General features: G+C 51.8%; 2 protein-coding genes across 3 annotated transcripts; one reads left to right on the forward strand and one right to left on the reverse strand.

Moving 5' to 3' along the window:
• Positions 1–276: 276 nt before the first annotated feature.
• sult3st1 (sulfotransferase family 3, cytosolic sulfotransferase 1) lies at positions 277–4127 on the forward strand. Its single transcript, XM_060071544.1, has 6 exons — positions 277–587; positions 1119–1324; positions 1659–1785; positions 2483–2577; positions 2913–3084; positions 3754–4127. Exons 1-6 carry the CDS (start codon positions 446–448, stop codon positions 3888–3890), a joined length of 879 nt encoding a protein of 292 aa, XP_059927527.1. The 5' UTR covers positions 277–445; the 3' UTR covers positions 3891–4127.
• On the reverse strand, positions 4120–15894 carry eif3d (eukaryotic translation initiation factor 3, subunit D). 2 transcript variants are annotated; one of them, XM_060071224.1, is made up of 16 exons: positions 15748–15894; positions 14905–15036; positions 14747–14792; positions 14343–14479; positions 14151–14236; positions 13590–13662; positions 13189–13304; positions 11773–11905; positions 11491–11638; positions 10713–10843; positions 9889–9974; positions 9092–9221; positions 8178–8320; positions 5734–5926; positions 4642–4735; positions 4120–4219 (listed from the first exon to the last, which is right to left on the reverse strand). In XM_060071224.1, the coding sequence occupies exons 2-16, from the start codon at positions 15025–15027 to the stop codon at positions 4206–4208; spliced, it is 1653 nt and encodes a 550-aa protein (XP_059927207.1). In that variant the 5' UTR covers positions 15028–15036; positions 15748–15894; the 3' UTR covers positions 4120–4205. The 2 variants fall into 2 exon arrangements, with proteins under 2 accessions (XP_059927207.1, XP_059927196.1); XM_060071213.1 differs by having other exon boundaries at positions 15710–15869.
• Positions 15895–17149: the final 1255 nt, after the last annotated feature.

The raw sequence follows: 17149 nt of genomic DNA on the forward strand, positions 1-17149 counted from the left end.
TGGTCAAATAAAGTATATAGGCCATAGACAAAATGCTGATTGTTTTTGTAATTCTTTTATAATGGTATAATAAACAAACCGTGGTGATATATGGCACATATCAACTTTAAAGACTAAATTAGTATATTCATAGAAAAATAAAATTGGAGCACGATTTTACGCTAAGTAGTAATTCGTTTCAATTCGTTTTAAGTAACAGCATGACCCAAAATACAACTATTCTTGATTAAGTTTTATGCCGTTCAGTGAATAATTGATTGATCCCTCATTGACCTTCGCCGCAGTGCCGCCTTGTGTTCATCTGGGGAACTACAAGCGGAAACTCAAAGTCCATGTTCGTCGTGTATTATCTTATCTTTTCGAGTGCACATTAGGTTTGTTGCGGTTAATGCACAACACAACACAACACATTTAGGTGCTGTATGATCCAGACCAAAATAGAGCTATGGAGAAGATAAGTGATTCTCTGTGTAGGTATAAGGATTATAACTTCGGGATCGGTCTGACCACAGCAGAATACATCGACTCCCTTCAGAGCTTTGAGATCCGTGACAGCGACGTCTTCCTGGTCACTTACCCAAAGTCAGGTGAGTCCGTCCGCTCAACTACCTCAGCTGGACGTCTGGTACCGCCATCACTAAGAGCAAGCAAAGGTCCATCAACAAAGTCACAGCTTTTCTGTTTTGGGACCTCAGTGGTGGAACGAGCTCCCTGCCGATGTCAAGATCGCAGAGTCGCTCGCCAGCTTCCACAAAAGACTCAAAACTCACCTGTTCAGAGTTCACCTCGACTCTGCACAGCTACCCAGCCCCTTCCCGGTCACCATTGTATGTTGTACGTCCTGGCACTTAATGTACGCACTTAATCTAGATTGCACTTATTCATAGTACTTAATTGTGTAGCATCTATGCAGTAGCCGCTATCATTGCTGTACACGGGGAATGGGTTAGCCTAGCGATTGTTAGTACTTGCACTTGGTTCTTTAAACATTTTTACAGTAGGCTACTGACAGTGATATATTGTTTCACTTCTTATGACATTTTCTTATTGTAAGTCGCTTTGGATAAAAGCGTCTGCTAAATGCCCTAAATGAGTGTATATCTTGCAACCTGACGCAGGAACGATATGGACCCAGCAGATCATCACGTCCATCTATGAGCTCGATGACGACCACGTTCCTTATCCCAACAACCTGGAGCGGATGCCGTGGCTCGAGTACCTGGAGGGCCGGGAGGACTACTCTCTGAGGCCCTCTCCGCGGCTGTTCGCCTCCCACCTCACCCCCACGCTCCTACCTCCAGGGCTCAGGAGCAAGAAGGCAAAGGTAGGAACCCGCATTAAAGGAACCCCAGTCACTGCATTGAGTGAAAAGTTGACGTTGCTTGAATTGTATCAAACAATGAGGTCGTTTTTTAAGAACGCTCCCGGCTAATTTCTGACCAATCAGGGTATCTATTCCCTGATTGGTTCAGAGATTCAATCTTGCCTGTCAATCACAGGTGCTTGAGTACTTCTCGATGAAGGAGAAACGTAGGCTAGGAGGGGAGACCTCCTCTGGGGTGGTTTAGATTCAGAATGCTGCCCTCTGCCCACTCTCTCTCACCTGGAGCCCCCTTAACCTCGGCTGGGGAACCCTGTGGCGGTCGTCTTCTCGGCAGATCGTCTATGTGATGAGGAACCCAAAGGACAACGTGGTGTCGTATTATCACTACTGCCACGCCTGGGTCCATCTCGAAACCCCCAAGAGCTTCGATGACTTTCTGGAGCAATATCTGGAGGGCAAAGGTGAGATGTTCATGGCATTCCTTTTATCTTTATGACGCTATGTGTGGCAAGTGTGTTGTAAGTCTAAGTTCATAAGTCTAACTTAAGATAAACCTAATTATATTATTGAATATAGGCATATATACACACACACACACACACACACACACACACACCATATATTTGATATATACACATACGTACGTATACATTTTAGTGGAATACAATGCAACAGCCCAAATGGCTTCCATGTTATTTGATAGGGGCACCGCAAAAGATCAAATCTGCATTTTCTTAACCACTAATATTGCTCAAAATAGCACCAAACCTCTGCAGTAGCATGATTAGGGTCCCTACACATAAAACAAAGCATCCACAACACACCATATACTTGATATATATACACATACGTACGTATACATTTTAGAGGAACTAAATGGGATGGTCTAAAAGTTGTACATTTGTATCGCGATACTCCTGGTGATAAAAATAACTATAAATCATATCGTATATCTGATCTGTGAATGTCGCCGGGAACTGCAACGAAGGGAAGAGTTTCTGAAAACCCAAACTTTTTTTTGTGAAACTAATGGGTATACTGATACTACAATGTGTCCTGGAATTGGTTCCAAACCACCACCGTGTTCACCACTAGCCTTCGTTTAGTTTGGAAAAAGTTGATTGAATTGAAATGAGAAGTTATTTTGTTTCCTTGCAGTCGGTGCCTCGTCGTGGTTCGATCACATCCGGGTGTGGCACGCCGAGAGAGAGCAGTACAACATCCTCTTCCTCTCCTACGAGGACATGATCCTAGTGAGGCTGTGACAACGAGTTGGGACCTTTCATCTGACATTATCCATGGCACAATCGTTTACTATATATCAGGGCTATAGATCTTCAGTTTAATTTTACACTATACATGGTGCAATCATTTACCTAGTAAATGATTTATCATTTATTTAATCATTTACTTAGTAAATGATTGCACCATGGATGGTGTCATATTAAACTTTACAGATCCATAGCCCTGATAAATAGTACATTTTACTCTATATAAGGGCTATGGATCTGTATAATATATGATTTGGTACAACTAAATGACATATTATGAAGTCTGAAGTTGAGCATCTCTCTGCTGGCCGTTCCAGGACCTGAAGGCGGCAGTGAGCAGAATCGGCCTCTTCTTGGGTAAAGACCTCAGTGACGAGAGCGTCCGTCAGATCGTCGAGAAATCCACGTTCCGAAACATGAAGAAAGACCCCAAGGCCAACTACGAGTTCCTGCCCGCCGACGTGATGACGGGAAAGTTCATGCGGAAAGGTACCGGACAGAACCACACCTGGACGGGGGCGTTTAGCTTCATAGGTTAAAGTGTAATTACGGGCGAAACGTCTTCTAAGCCTGTTTAAGTAAATACAGTATGAGAGCAACGACAGCTCAAATTGAACCCATAAAATAAGCCCTCCAGGCACTTATTTCATTGATAGAGTATAGAGCTTGCCCAAAGTTGCCTGGAGCAATGCAACAGCCCAAATGGCTTTCATGTTATTTGATAGGGGCACCGAACGATTCCAAATCTGCATTTTCTTAACCACAAATATTGCTCAAAATAGCACCAAACCTCTGCAGTAGCATGATTAGGGTCCCTACACCTAAAACAAAGCGTCCAAAACTTATTTAGCGTACCGGGAGTTTATTAAAAAGACTGTTTTCCAGTCCATGTTTCCAGCAGTCTACACAAGTCGATTACCGGCTACTGAAAATAATATAATAGAGGCGGCAACAAATGTAACTTAAAAATCTCGCCTTTTGGTAGTTGGCCGTTTTGAATTTGTCGGTGCCTCCATTATATTGTTTAAGGTAGCCGGTAATCAACCTGCGTGGACTTCCTGGAAACATGGACCTACCGGTAAGGCAGACTTGGAAAACAGTTTAAAAAATATATACATACCCTCTGGAGGTTCTGACCCGTCTGACTCTCTGCTGCAGGCCGCGTCGGGGACTGGAAGAACAGCTTCACCGTGGCGCAGAGCGAGCGCTTCGACCGGGTCCTTCAGGAGCGCGTGGGGGACATGAACCTGGCGTTCACCTGGGACGCGGCCCCCCAGGGGGCCGGCGAACCCTGAGGATACCTGGAGGCGAACTTACGAATCCTACTATGGCCACGCCAAGACCCGCCCTACTCCGTCTGTGATTGGCCGGGTTGCATGCAACTCTACCAGATGCTTTAGAACTCTACGGTTGCCGAGTTAATGTGTCTGTACTGTCCAATCAGAGATCAGCTGGTATTTCAAGGCGGTGGATCAAACACTTTGTTTATAATATCACAGAACAAATGACGAATAAACAGATATCCAATCTTCCATATCTTTATTTATTTCTTGATAAGCGTTTCCACGCGGAGCTGAGGAAGGTGAAGTCGGTCGCTGTAACAGTCCGGCTCAATTCTCCTCATCTGGGGAAAACAAGGACAACAGATATAGGTCAACAGATATAGGTCAACAGATATAGGTCAACAGGATGGTACAGCAGCAATACGACACAGCCATGTTTGGTGTTTAAGTGACAAATCGACCACATCTCCAGCAGAACTCGAGACTATTAGCTGGACACTTGTTGTGATGAACATTGCATCCCAAAGGCCAAAGAAATATTTTGGGGAAAATAATACAGTAGGTATGTGACAAGCTGTGGGTGTTTGTGCATGCTTGCATGGGTGCGGGTGTGAACTAAACGCATGAAATGGAAGAAACGGCTTCTAAGCCCGTTTAAGTGAATACCGAATCTGAGAGCAACGTCAGCTCAACAGAACCTCCTGAACCCGGTCTAAAGTCTGTGTGTCCGCGTTGGGCGGGGTGTGAGGCCTTGTAGACTAACCCTCTTCCTCCTCGTCCTCTTCGTCATCGTCCTCCTCCTCATCCTCGTCGGAGCTGAAGGTTCCGTCCGGGAGGCTGTAGACGCGGATCACTTGCTGTGGAGACAACAGGAAGCCCAGGGTCAGAGCCGGAGACAGACAGACCAGGGTCAGAGCCGGAGACAGAGAGACAGACCAGGGTCAGAGCCGCAGACAGACAGACCAGGGTCAGAGCCGGAGACAGAGAGACAGACAGACAGACCAGGGTCAGAGCCGCAGACAGACAGACAGACCAGGGTCAGAGCCGGAGACAGACAGACCAGGGTCAGAGCCGGAGACAGACAGACCAGGGTCAGAGCCGGAGACAGACAGACAGACCAGGGTCAGAGCCGGAGACAGACAGACAGACCAGGGTCAGAGCCGGAGACAGACAGACCAGGGTCAGAGCCGGAGACAGAGAGACAGACAGACAGACCAGGGTCAGAGCCGCAGACAGACAGACCAGGGTCAGAGCCGGAGACAGAGAGACAGACAGACAGACCAGGGTCAGAGAGGCAGACAGACAGACCAGGGTCAGAGCCGCAGACAGACAGACCAGGGTCAGAGCCGCAGACAGACAGACCAGGGTCAGAGCCGCAGACAGACAGACAGACCAGGGTCAGAGCGACAGACAAACAGACCAGGGTCAGAGCCACAGACAGACAGACCAGGGTCAGAGCCGCAGACAGACCAGGGTCAGAGCCGCAGACAGACAGACAGACAGACCAGGGTCAGAGCCACAGAGAGACAGACAGACAGACCAGGGTCAGAGCCACAGACAGACAGACAGAGACAGTGAGACACACACAGAGAGAGAGACAGAGATAGAGAATGAGAGAGAGAGACCATGGCCAGAGAGACCGAGAGACAGAGAGAGAAAGACAGCGAGGGACGGAGACAGCGAGGGACGGAGACAGAGAGGGACGGAGACAGAGAGGGACGGAGACAGAGAGGGACGGAGACAGAGAGGGACGGAGACAGAGAGGGACGGAGACAGAGAGGGACGGAGACAGAGAGGGACGGAGACAGAGAGGGACGGAGACAGAGAGACCGAGGGCCTCGTGGCGGGCCCTCACCTTGTTGGGGTCCTTGAGGATGAGGTACTTCCCCTCGTCCAGAGCGCGGCAGATGTCGATGACGCAGCGCAGTATGCCCCAGGCGTTCTCCATGCTCAGGTTGATCTGCGAGGCGAACTCGTTGGGCTTGAACTGCTGGGTGCCCAGGACCACATGGCGGGCCGAGTCCTTGACGTGGTAGCGGGACACGTACCTGAGAACCCAGGGGGAGGCGGCTCAGACATAGGGAGGCTCTCAGGAGACAGAGTGGCTGTCAGGACGGTCCCATAGCACTCCCATGAGGCCTTCCCAACAGCCGTATGGGACAGGTTACTGGCTCCATCGGCTCAGTAATGTTAACTACAGTTCAGAGAGGTAACATGGTAACAGGTGACCTTGGGTGTCTTGAAAGGCGCCTCTAAATAAAATGTATTATTATTATTATTATTAACATTACACCTAGCTTTGTAAATAAATGGACATATTTGTAATGACCAATGTTATATTCTCCAATACAGATTTTCTTTTCCTTCAGAATATTAATACAGAACATTATAATATGTGACTTAATGTAAGCTTAATGTGTGGTGGACACAACCACAGCTCCTCATCACTGAAGGACACAGGGTGGAGTATGGGTGGAGGAGTAGGGGACAGGGTGGAGCAGTGGGTGGAGTAGGGGACAGGGTGGAGCAGTGGTTGGAGTAGGGGACAGGGTGGAGCAGTGGGTGGAGTAGGGGACAGGGTGGAGCAGTGGTTGGAGTAGGGGACAGGGTGGAGCAGTGGGTGGAGTAGGGGACAGGGTGGAGCAGTGGGTGGAGTAGGGGACAGGGTGGAGCAGTGGGTGGAGTAGGGGACAGGGTGGAGCAGTGGGTGGAGTAGGGGACAGGGTGGAGCAGTGGGTGGAGTAGGGGACAGGGTGGAGCAGTGGGTGGAGTAGGGGACAGGGTGGAGCAGTGGTTGGAGTAGGGGACAGGGTGGAGCAGTGGGTGGAGTAGGGGACAGGGTGGAGCAGTGGGTGGCGTAGGGGACAGGGTGGAGCAGTGGGTGGAGTAGGGGACAGGGTGGAGTATGGGTGGAGGAGTAGGGGAATGGGTTGCAGGGTGGAGTAGGTGACAGGGTGGAGTATGGGTGGAGCAGTGGTTGGAGTAGGGGACAGGGTGGAGTATGGGTGGAGTAGGGGACAGGGTGGAGCAGTGGTTGGAGTAGGGGACAGGGTTGAGCAGTGGGTGGAGTAGGGGACAGGGTGGAGCAGTGGTTGGAGTAGGGGACAGGGTGGAGCAGTGGGTGGAGTAGGGGACAGGGTGGAGCAGTGGGTGGAGTAGGGGACAGGGTGGAGCAGTGGTTGGAGTAGGGGACAGGGTGGAGCAGTGGTTGGAGTAGGGGACAGGGTGGAGCAGTGGATGGAGTAGGGGACAGGGTGGAGCAGTGGGTGGAGTAGGGGACAGGGTGGAGCAGTGGGTGGAGCAGTGGTTGGAGTAGGGGACAGGGTGGAGCAGTGGGTGGAGTAGGGGACAGGGTGGAGCAGTGGTTGGAGTAGGGGACAGGGTGGAGCAGTGGTTGGAGTAGGGGACAGGGTGGAGCAGTGGGTGGAGTAGGGGACAGGGTGGAGCAGTGGGTGGAGTAGGGGACAGGGTGGAGCAGTGGGTGGAGTAGGGGACAGGGTGGAGCAGTGGGTGGAGTAGGGGACAGGGTGGAGCAGTGGGTGGAGTAGGGGACAGGGTGGAGCAGTGGGTGGAGTAGGGGACAGGGTGGAGCAGTGGGTGGAGTAGGGGACAGGGTGGAGCAGTGGGTGGAGTAGGGGACAGGGTGGAGCAGTGGTTGGAGTAGGGGACAGGGTGGAGCAGTGGGTGGAGTAGGGGACAGGGTGGAGCAGTGGGTGGAGTAGGGGACAGGGTGGAGCAGTGGGTGGAGTAGGGGACAGGGTGGAGCAGTGGGTGGAGTAGGGGACAGGGTGGAGTATGGGTGGAGGAGTAGGGGAATGGGTTGCAGGGTGGAGTAGGTGACAGGGTGGAGTATGGGTGGAGCAGTGGTTGGAGTAGGGGACAGGGTGGAGTATGGGTGGAGTAGGGGACAGGGTGGAGCAGTGGGTGGAGCAGTGGTTGGAGTAGGGGACAGGGTGGAGCAGTGGGTGGAGTAGGGGACAGGGTGGAGCAGTGGTTGGAGTAGGGGACAGGGTGGAGCAGTGGGTGGAGTAGGGGACAGGGTGGAGCAGTGGGTGGAGTAGGGGACAGGGTGGAGCAGTGGTTGGAGTAGGGGACAGGGTGGAGCAGTGGTTGGAGTAGGGGACAGGGTGGAGCAGTGGATGGAGTAGGGGACAGGGTGGAGCAGTGGGTGGAGTAGGGGACAGGGTGGAGCAGTGGGTGGAGTAGGGGACAGGGTGGAGCAGGGGACAGGGTGGAGCAGTGGTTGGAGTAGGGGACAGGGTGGAGCAGTGGGTGGAGGGTGCAGCATGGGGTCCTCACCCCAGCTTGAGGTACTCGGACCCGGCCAGCAGGGCGCAGCAGGTCCAGCGGGCCAGCTTGTAGCTGTTGTTCTTCAGCTCGGTGGCGAGGACCGCACCCCTCTGGGAGTCCAGCTTCTGGCGCCAGTCCACCCCGTTACAGTGCTGTCCCAGGACACAAACCAGTCAGAACCAGAACCAGTCCACCCCGTTACAGTGCTGTCCCAGGACACAAACCAGTCAGAACCAGAACCAGAACCAGTCCACCCCGTTACAGTGCTGTCCCAGGACACAAACCAGTCAGAACCAGAACCAGTCCACCCCGTTACAGTGCTGTCCCAGGACACAAACCAGTCAGAACCAGAACCAGTCCACCCCGTTACAGTGCTGTCCCAGGACACAAACCAGTCAGAACCAGAACCAGTCCACCCCGTTACAGTGCTGTCCCAGGACACAAACCAGTCAGAACCAGAACCAGTCCACCCCGTTACAGTGCTGTCCCAGGACACAAACCAGTCAGAACCAGAACCAGAACCAGTCCACCCCGTTACAGTGCTGTCCCAGGACACAAACCAGTCAGAACCAGAACCAGTCCACCCCGTTACAGTGCTGTCCCAGGACACAAACCAGTCAGAACCAGAACCAGAACCAGTCCACCCCGTTACAGTGCTGTCCCAGGACACAAACCAGTCAGAACCAGAACCAGTCCACCCCGTTACAGTGCTGTCCCAGGACACAAACCAGTCAGAACCAGAACCAGAACCAGTCCACCCCGTTACAGTGCTGTCCCAGGACACAAACCAGTCAGAACCAGAACCAGTCCACCCCGTTACAGTGCTGTCCCAGGACACAAACCAGTCAGAACCAGAACCCCCCCCGGGAGCCCCACTGTAACACCCCCCTCCCCCTCAGACCCCCCTCAGACCCCCCCCTCACCCGGGAGTCCCACTCGTTGAGGGTCTTGATGTTGATGAAGGACGCCTCTCCGTTGGCCCCGGTCATCACACCGTCGTGCTCGCAGCGGACGATCAGGTCGATGTCCTCCCCCAGCTGCCAGCGACGGTACCTGGGGGAGGGGGGGGGGGGGGGTTAGTCTCCACCTTATCTTAACCATGGAGCTAGCTGGTTCCTTAAGTCTCCACCTTATCTTAACCATGGAGCTAGCTGGCTCCTAAGTCTCCACCTTATCTTAACCAAGGCTAGCTGGCTCCTTAAGTCTTCACCTTATCTTAACCATGGAGCTAGCTGGCTCCTTAAGTCTCCACCTTATCTTAACCATGGAGCTAGCTGGCTCCTTAACTCTCCCCCTTATCTTAACCAAGGCTAGCTGGCTCCTTAAGTCTCCCCCTTATCTTAACCATGGAGCTAGGTGGCTCCTTCAGCGCCTTAAGTCTCCACCTTATCTTAACCATGGAGCTAGGTGGCTCCTTCAGGGCCTTAAGTCTCCACCTTATCTTAACCAAGGCTAGCTGGTTCCTTCAGGACCTTAAGTCTCCACCTTATCTTAACCAAGGCTAGCTGGTTCCTTCAGGACCTTAAGTCTCCACCTTATCTTAACCAAGGCTAGCTGGCTCCTTCAGGACCTCCAGTCTGAGTGCTAAGCATTCCCTGAGTCTGTATCTCCTGAGGCCGTACTACGCTACAGCCTGGAGGCCCTGACTCTGACTGAGGTCAGGACCCCCCAGGCCTGCCTGGCTGGGGGGTCTTTTCGGCCAGCAGGGGGCGGTACACACCTGTAGGCCACCGACGCCACCTCGCTCTTGTCCATGTCCTCCTCCACGAAGGGGTTGGGGTTGGGGAACTTGTGGCGCTCGCCTCCCTGAGGAGAAGAGACACTCGATTAGAAACAACAGCTTTAGATCGAGGCGAGCGCGTTCGGATGGAGGAGGTGGAGGTGGTGGTGTCGAGTAGGGGTGTGCACGGGTACACGTGTAACCGGTTAGTAAATCATAACAGTTTAGGGAAAATCAGTAAGCGAAAACAGGAAGAAAAAATAATAATAATCACTGCGCCATTGTTTCAATGGGAATCGGGACGGTCCATACTTTCAACATAAAGTTTACATATTTATAATTTGAAATTCGTCCCAGCCTTTATACCACAGTCACTCTAGGGTCTATAGCATATAACCGCGTTTTTCTGATTGCAGTTTAATGTAACAGTAAGCTGACAACATCGTAATGAACACCGCAACTGCAAATTAACCACACAGAGATAACCATGGCAACCGGTCAAACTAATTTTCTTTCTGCGATGATTCTGCTCGCGCATCCGCCGTGTCGATAAACAAATAATCCCCCTGTAGCACGACTGCGGTATAGGGGCGAATAAAAAACGGTTAACCGTGTACACGGGGGAAAAAGGGGGTTGTGTAACCGTTTACAATTTTTTGTGACCGTTCACACCCCTAGTGCTGAGGAAGAGGAGTGAGGAAGAGGAGGACCGTAGAGGACGAGGAGGGGTTGAGGAGGAGGAGGAGGAGGAGGAGGAGGACTGCAAAGGTGGAGGAGGGGTTGAGGAGGAGGAGGGGAGGAGGAGGAGGAGGAGGAGGACTGACCACGCGCAGACACTGCTGGCTGAAGTTGTGGTTGATGTAGGTGGCCTCCATGGCCAGGTTGCGGGGGGAGTTGAAGGAGTTGCCCTCGTCCTGGGGGGGCTCGTTGGCCGTCTCGCTCACCGTCAGCAGATCTGGGGGGGGGGGGGGGGGGGTACAGACCAGAAGCATCAGCACTGAGTCAAAGGGGCCGAGAACACGGAGGGGTTCGCCGTAGATCCTGCCTCCCCCCAAAGCGGTCAGTTCAGTTGAACGTCCCTGAGTTGTATCTCAGCATTATAACCACGCTGGGATCCATGTGGGGTCCAGCCGCCCTGCGATGTCCCAGCAGACCGTCTGACAGAGCAGAGCCCTGGGCCGTGAACCCACACCCGAAGGGGCGGCGCTACGCCGCGGTTCCTGCTCCGATACGGAGATGTTTGACGCAAGAGAAACGGATTCTAGCAGGAAGACTTTTCAGAAGGGGACTTTAATACGCGTTTATCTACAGCGGCCAGTCTCCACGGTGCTGATCTGAAACGCTTGGGGGGGGGGGGGGGGGGGGTGGTGTGTGTGTGTGTGTGTGTCACTGGTCGGTGTCAACACACACACATTTCAATTATTATTTTAATCCATTCCGTTGGCCAATGACCAACTCCGATACACCGCTTCCAGCAACATGATTGGTCGATACTAATATGAAGCGAAACGCCCGCCCCCCCCTGATTGGAGCTCAGCTCATCCCTGAGGTCTGATGAGTGAGGGAACCTCGCGCCGCCGGGACCGGGTTCGCACGACGTACCAAAGTCAGAGTTGTCCCTCTTGTCGAAGAACAGCTTGTTGCCCACCCGCTGGACGATGATGTCCCAGGAGTTGACCGAGCGGGTGCAGCACATCAGGGTGGCCAAGATGGCGTCCGTGGCAAACACGTTGCCCACGGTCTTGGCCAGCTGCAGAGACAAAGACACACGAAGTCCATCAGTACCGTTCCTCGAAGACCACCGGTGGCCCCTTGGACCATGCGGGGGATCGAGCAGCGTTCCCAGCCACCGTGTGGCCCTCGGCCCAGCGGGGGGGCCCTCACCTTGCGGATGACGGGGTCGTCGGTGGTGGTGACGGTGTGGAAGATCCTCTTGATGCTGCGCAGCTGCTTCTCGTTGCGGGTGGTGATGCGGTCGAAGGCCTTGTCGTAGAACTCCAGGGCGCCACAGCTCTCACTGCAAGACACGGCCGAGTTAGGCCACAGCGGACACACACCGCACATAATAACCCTCACTGACCAGGGAGGCTAGCTACCCTGGAGGAACGCTAACCCTCACTGACCAGGGAAGCTAGCTACCCTGGAGGAACGCTAACCCTCACTGACCAGGGAGGCTAGCTACCCTGGAGGAACGCTAACACTCAGTGAACAGGGAGGCTAGCTACCCTGGAGGAACGCTAACCCTCACTGACCAGGGAGGCTAGCTACCCTGGAGGAACGCTAACCCTCACTGACCAGGGAGGCTAGCTACCCTGGAGGAACGCTAACCCTCACTGACCAGGGAGGCTAGCTACCCTGGAGGAACGCTAACCCTCACTGACCAGGGAGGCTAGCTACCCTGGAGGAACGCTAACACTCAGTGAACAGGGAGGCTAGCTACCCTGGAGGAACGCTAACCCTCACTGACCAGGGAGGCTAGCTACCCTGGAGGAACGCTAACCCTCACTGACCAGGGAGGCTAGCTACCCTGGAGGAACGCTAACCCTCACTGACCAGGGAGGCTAGCTACCCTGGAGGAACGCTAACCCTCACTGACCAGGGAGGCTAGCTACCCTGGAGGAACGCTAACACTCAGTGAACAGGGAGGCTAGCTACCCTGGAGGAACGCTAACACTCAGTGAACAGGGAGGCTAGCTACCCTGGAGCTACGCTACACATGCCAAAACTCAGCGACCAGGGAGGCTAGCTACCCTGGAGGAACGCTAACACTCAGTGAACAGGGAGGCTAGCTACCCTGGAGGAACGCTAACACTCAGTGAACAGGGAGGCTAGCTACCCTGGAGGAACGCTAACACTCAGTGAACAGGGAGGCTAGCTACCCTGGAGCTACGCTACACATGCCAAAACTCAGCGACCAGGGAGGCTAGCTACCCTGGAGGAACGCTAACCCTCACTGACCAGGGAGGCTAGCTACCCTGGAGGAACGCTAACACTCAGTGAACAGGGAGGCTAGCTACCCTGGAGCTACGCTACACATGCCAAAACTCAGCGACCAGGGAGGCTAGCTACCCTGGAGGAACGCTAACACTCAGTGAACAGGGAGGCTAGCTACCCTGGAGCTACGCTACACACGCTAACCCTCAGCGACCAGGGAGGCCAAGCACTGTGGACATCTTTCCTTTGTTGCATTTGATAGACAAAACGACGAGTTGAAAACTGTGTTACTGTGTTGCAGCACCACCCCCTTGCTGCGCGTGTGGAGTGTAGTTTGTGTGTAGTGTTTGGTGTGTGGCGACTCACATGTCAGTGGGCTCAGCCACCTCCATGTATCTCATCTTCATGAGCCTGGGGAAGTCCATCTCCTCCTTCACCTCCCAGTCGCTCCTCACCTCAACGGAGGAGTCGCGGGGCTTCAGCTGGGGGGGGGGATGACATGTTAACCGGAATACCCAACAGGGGGTTGGTCCTTTTAGATGGGAGAATGCATCGCCTCCTCTGAATGCTTCGTCATTCAAGCAAACCTAAATATGTCTCAGCACCGATGTCGTTATAAAGGAAAGGTGGCAGTCAAATGTTGATCAGCCTAGCACTGATGACAGTAGTAAAAGAAGAGGTTTGGGCAATAAAGTGAAGGCCTTAACCCCAAAACAATGTTACTTTATCGACTGTTTATCATTTAGTATGCCACATTTGAAGCTCACCTGAGATTTCTGGTCCCACTTCTGACGAACACCAAACTGCTTCTGGAACTTCTTCTGCAGGCGCATGCGGTCCCTGAAACAAGGTTCAGGTTAAAGCTCGCTCAGCTCGGAGGCCACACAAGAACAAATATAATGTAGCCCACGGGGTCCGACAAATCAGTGACCCCCCCCCCCCCCCCATCATCGTTTGGAACCAAAACACCCATTCATATGATCACTGCCTGGTGCCACACCAGAGACTGACCTAGTGTCAGCTGCTGGAGCCACTGTGAGTGAGTGAGTGAGAGCGAGTGAGTGAAAGAGTGAGAGAGTAAGTAAGAGAGAGTGGTAAAGAGAGATGGAGAAAAGCAATACCAAGTCACGAGTTGAGAAGCTGCTCTGACTCACAGGACCTGAAGGCTGGAGATAGGCTAATGGGGCATCAAGGTGTGGTGAGAGAGAGTCTGAGCAGACCTTTAATTGGGTTGATGAGTGGAGGGAGGACGACATCCGCGGCTGCCGGGGGAGCCAACGGCTTCTATTACACTACTACGTCCCATCTGATAAGTGATGGGTGCTCACCTCTCCTTCTGCTTGGCGCTCTTGGGCAGCGTCTGCATGTTGAACTGCGTCATGTTCCGGCGGTCCTTATCCCGCCGCAGGTTCCTCTGTGGAAACAAACCGCCTGCACATCAGAGGGCTGGCTGGCTGGCTGGCTGGTGTTAACTACACCGAGGCTCAATGGCGTTCTGAAGACGGCGGTGGCGACGTTACCTGGGCGAAGCGCATGCGGTTCCTCTGGTAGGCCGTCTTCTGCGTCTTGGCCGTGTCCACCAGCTGGAAGCTGGTCTCGTCCTCCTCGTGGAAGTAGGCGTAGTGGCTCCCGCCGCCGAACTGGGAGGAGTACTTATCTGGAGAGGGGAGGAGCCAACACCAGTTCAGTCACCACCTCCAAGATGGCACCCAACACTAACTGCTTATTTACATTTATATTAAGCAGACGCTTTTATCCAAAGAGACTTACAATAAGTACATTTGTCCGGAAAAATGTAAACAATAATATATCGCTGTCGGTACAGTGAGGATGTTCATAGAAGTGAGCTCTAACAATCACTAGGTTAACCCATTCACTATATACACACAACAAGGATAGCTAGGATAAGATGCTGCTTTCTTACTCGTGTATCGCTTGTCTTGATACGTTGCCCCGGTCCAGTCAGCCACCTGCAGCAACACAACGTCTGTCGTCAGAATACGACACACTCCAAAACGTGAACGAGAAAAAACAAAACAACAAATCCCAAAAACGCCACAGACACAAGACGACGAGACAAACCTTTCCCAGACGGTCCCCCTTGCTGAAGGGCTGGTAAGGCATGTCCTTGAACTTGTCCGGCACCGCGCAGGGACCCCAACCCGAAGGGTTGTCCTGGATCACAGGGGCGTGGAACTTCGCCATCTCCGGAGCCTCCAATAGACACACTCAATGTTACTTTATTGGCACGCACAGGACATTTTATATTGAACACAACGGCCACCACATTCAAATACATACAAATACAGTACAGTACAGTTACAGACATAACGTGCAATCACAGACATTAGTGCGTTCAAGTACATTGAATTGCTCAAGTGACGATATACAACTCCTACACAGTCCTAATTCATCAGGCCTTCAACAGCAGCATTACGGTCAGCTATGGCCTCAGAATAATGAAGGCCCCGTTAGGCTAACAGGTTATAACCGGGCCTATCATACTCCTCCTGAGACCATTGCTGACCATAGAGGGCTAGGCATCAGACCCAGGAAGCATCACCAGCCTACCGTTACAAAGGCTAGCATAGCCCGGTCCCGTATGGGTTAGCGGGTTAGCACGTTAGCATCTGGGAGCCAAATCACTAAGGAGGTCAGAGCTTAAGGACGCCGATTAAAGGCGAAATTAGACAATAGACATGACATTAACACGAGATGATCATCATATAACATAATGACACGTAGCGATGCTGTGGCTAACAACGAGCTATGCCCACTACGAGGGCCAACCAGGTGGTTAGCATAGCTATGCTAATTAGCATCGGACAATATATGACAGTACAGTGACATTGAAATAAAAAATGAAAAACAAGGTTGTAAAGCTTACGTTTTCATGCATATTCACAGAACGGAGTCTGGCTTTACCTCAGACGTTTTGAGGTCTTTAGAAGCAGTTTATAACAACCGCGCGGTGGGATAGGAATCTGCGGGTCGGCCTGACGACGCTAAAGGAAGTGGTAAGCTGCCGTAAAGCGGAACCTGCTTCTGGTGTCGCGAGGAGGGTTTCGCACGCATGTCGTAACCGGCGTCCGTGTAAAACGCTAGATTGTTACTGTATGACATTATTAAAATAGAATTTGACATCATAAAAATATTTCGTGATATTATAGTTGAACGTTCTAATAGTTTCGTATTAGTTATTTTAAACTGGTATACATCCTAGTAATGAATGTGTTCTAAATTATTTGCATATTCTAATAACGAAAATAATTTTGATAAAAGGGGCAATATTTTCACCTCATCGTCAAATGTTATTAATCCTGTATGTGGGCCTTTTTATGGCATGTAACCCTGATGACCCCAATGAGTGTGTTGAACCAGACTTAACTAGAACAATAGCAGTAACTAGAGCACCGCAGCTATCAGTAAAATTGTAGTTGGGCCATTAAGTTAAAAGTGCTTGTGTGTCTGCTTCACACTGTTCGGTGTCAAAACATACACACACACACACACACCCACACACACACACACACACACACACACACACACACACACACACACACACACACACACACACACACACACACACACACACACACACACACACACACACACACACACACACACTTGAATTATTTATTTGAATCCAACAAATTACAATGCAGAAAGGACTCAAATATCTTAGAGATAACAAGCTTTGATATAGGATGTACACGAAACATCACCTGCGTCACTCAGCAAGGCTCCCTATTGTAGCTGAAATAGAACAGACACACACACACACACACACACACACACACACACACACACACACACACACACACACACACACACACACACACACACACACACACACACACACAATCTAAAGCACTGTAAGGGCATTGAAAAGCTATATCATTGTATTGAATAATGTATTATATTTATAATAATGTATGAACCAGCATATGACTCATGAACGAGACACGAAACACGCGCACACACACACACACACACACACACACACACACACACACACACACACACACACACACACACACACACACACACACACACACACACACACACACACATTTTTATATGTATAAAAATATACAAATCTGCATGACACATATATTTAATTTCATATGTGTATTTTTCCCATGGGCGTCAAGTATTGTGTTGATAAAGTACTAGATATACTACTATAGTTTTGATTGGTCATTATTGTTGGGCGATTGTATCGCAGTGTCCCTCGCGGGTCTGAAGGTTGTCGCCCACGATCCGCGTCCCCTGCCGTGGGCAGCGGGGCTCACGGCCGGGCTGCCTTTCAGCGAAGACAAAGACC

This window comes from Gadus macrocephalus, chromosome 2, assembly GCF_031168955.1.
Source record: "Gadus macrocephalus chromosome 2, ASM3116895v1".
NCBI classification, from domain to species: Eukaryota; Metazoa; Chordata; class Actinopteri; order Gadiformes; family Gadidae; genus Gadus; species Gadus macrocephalus.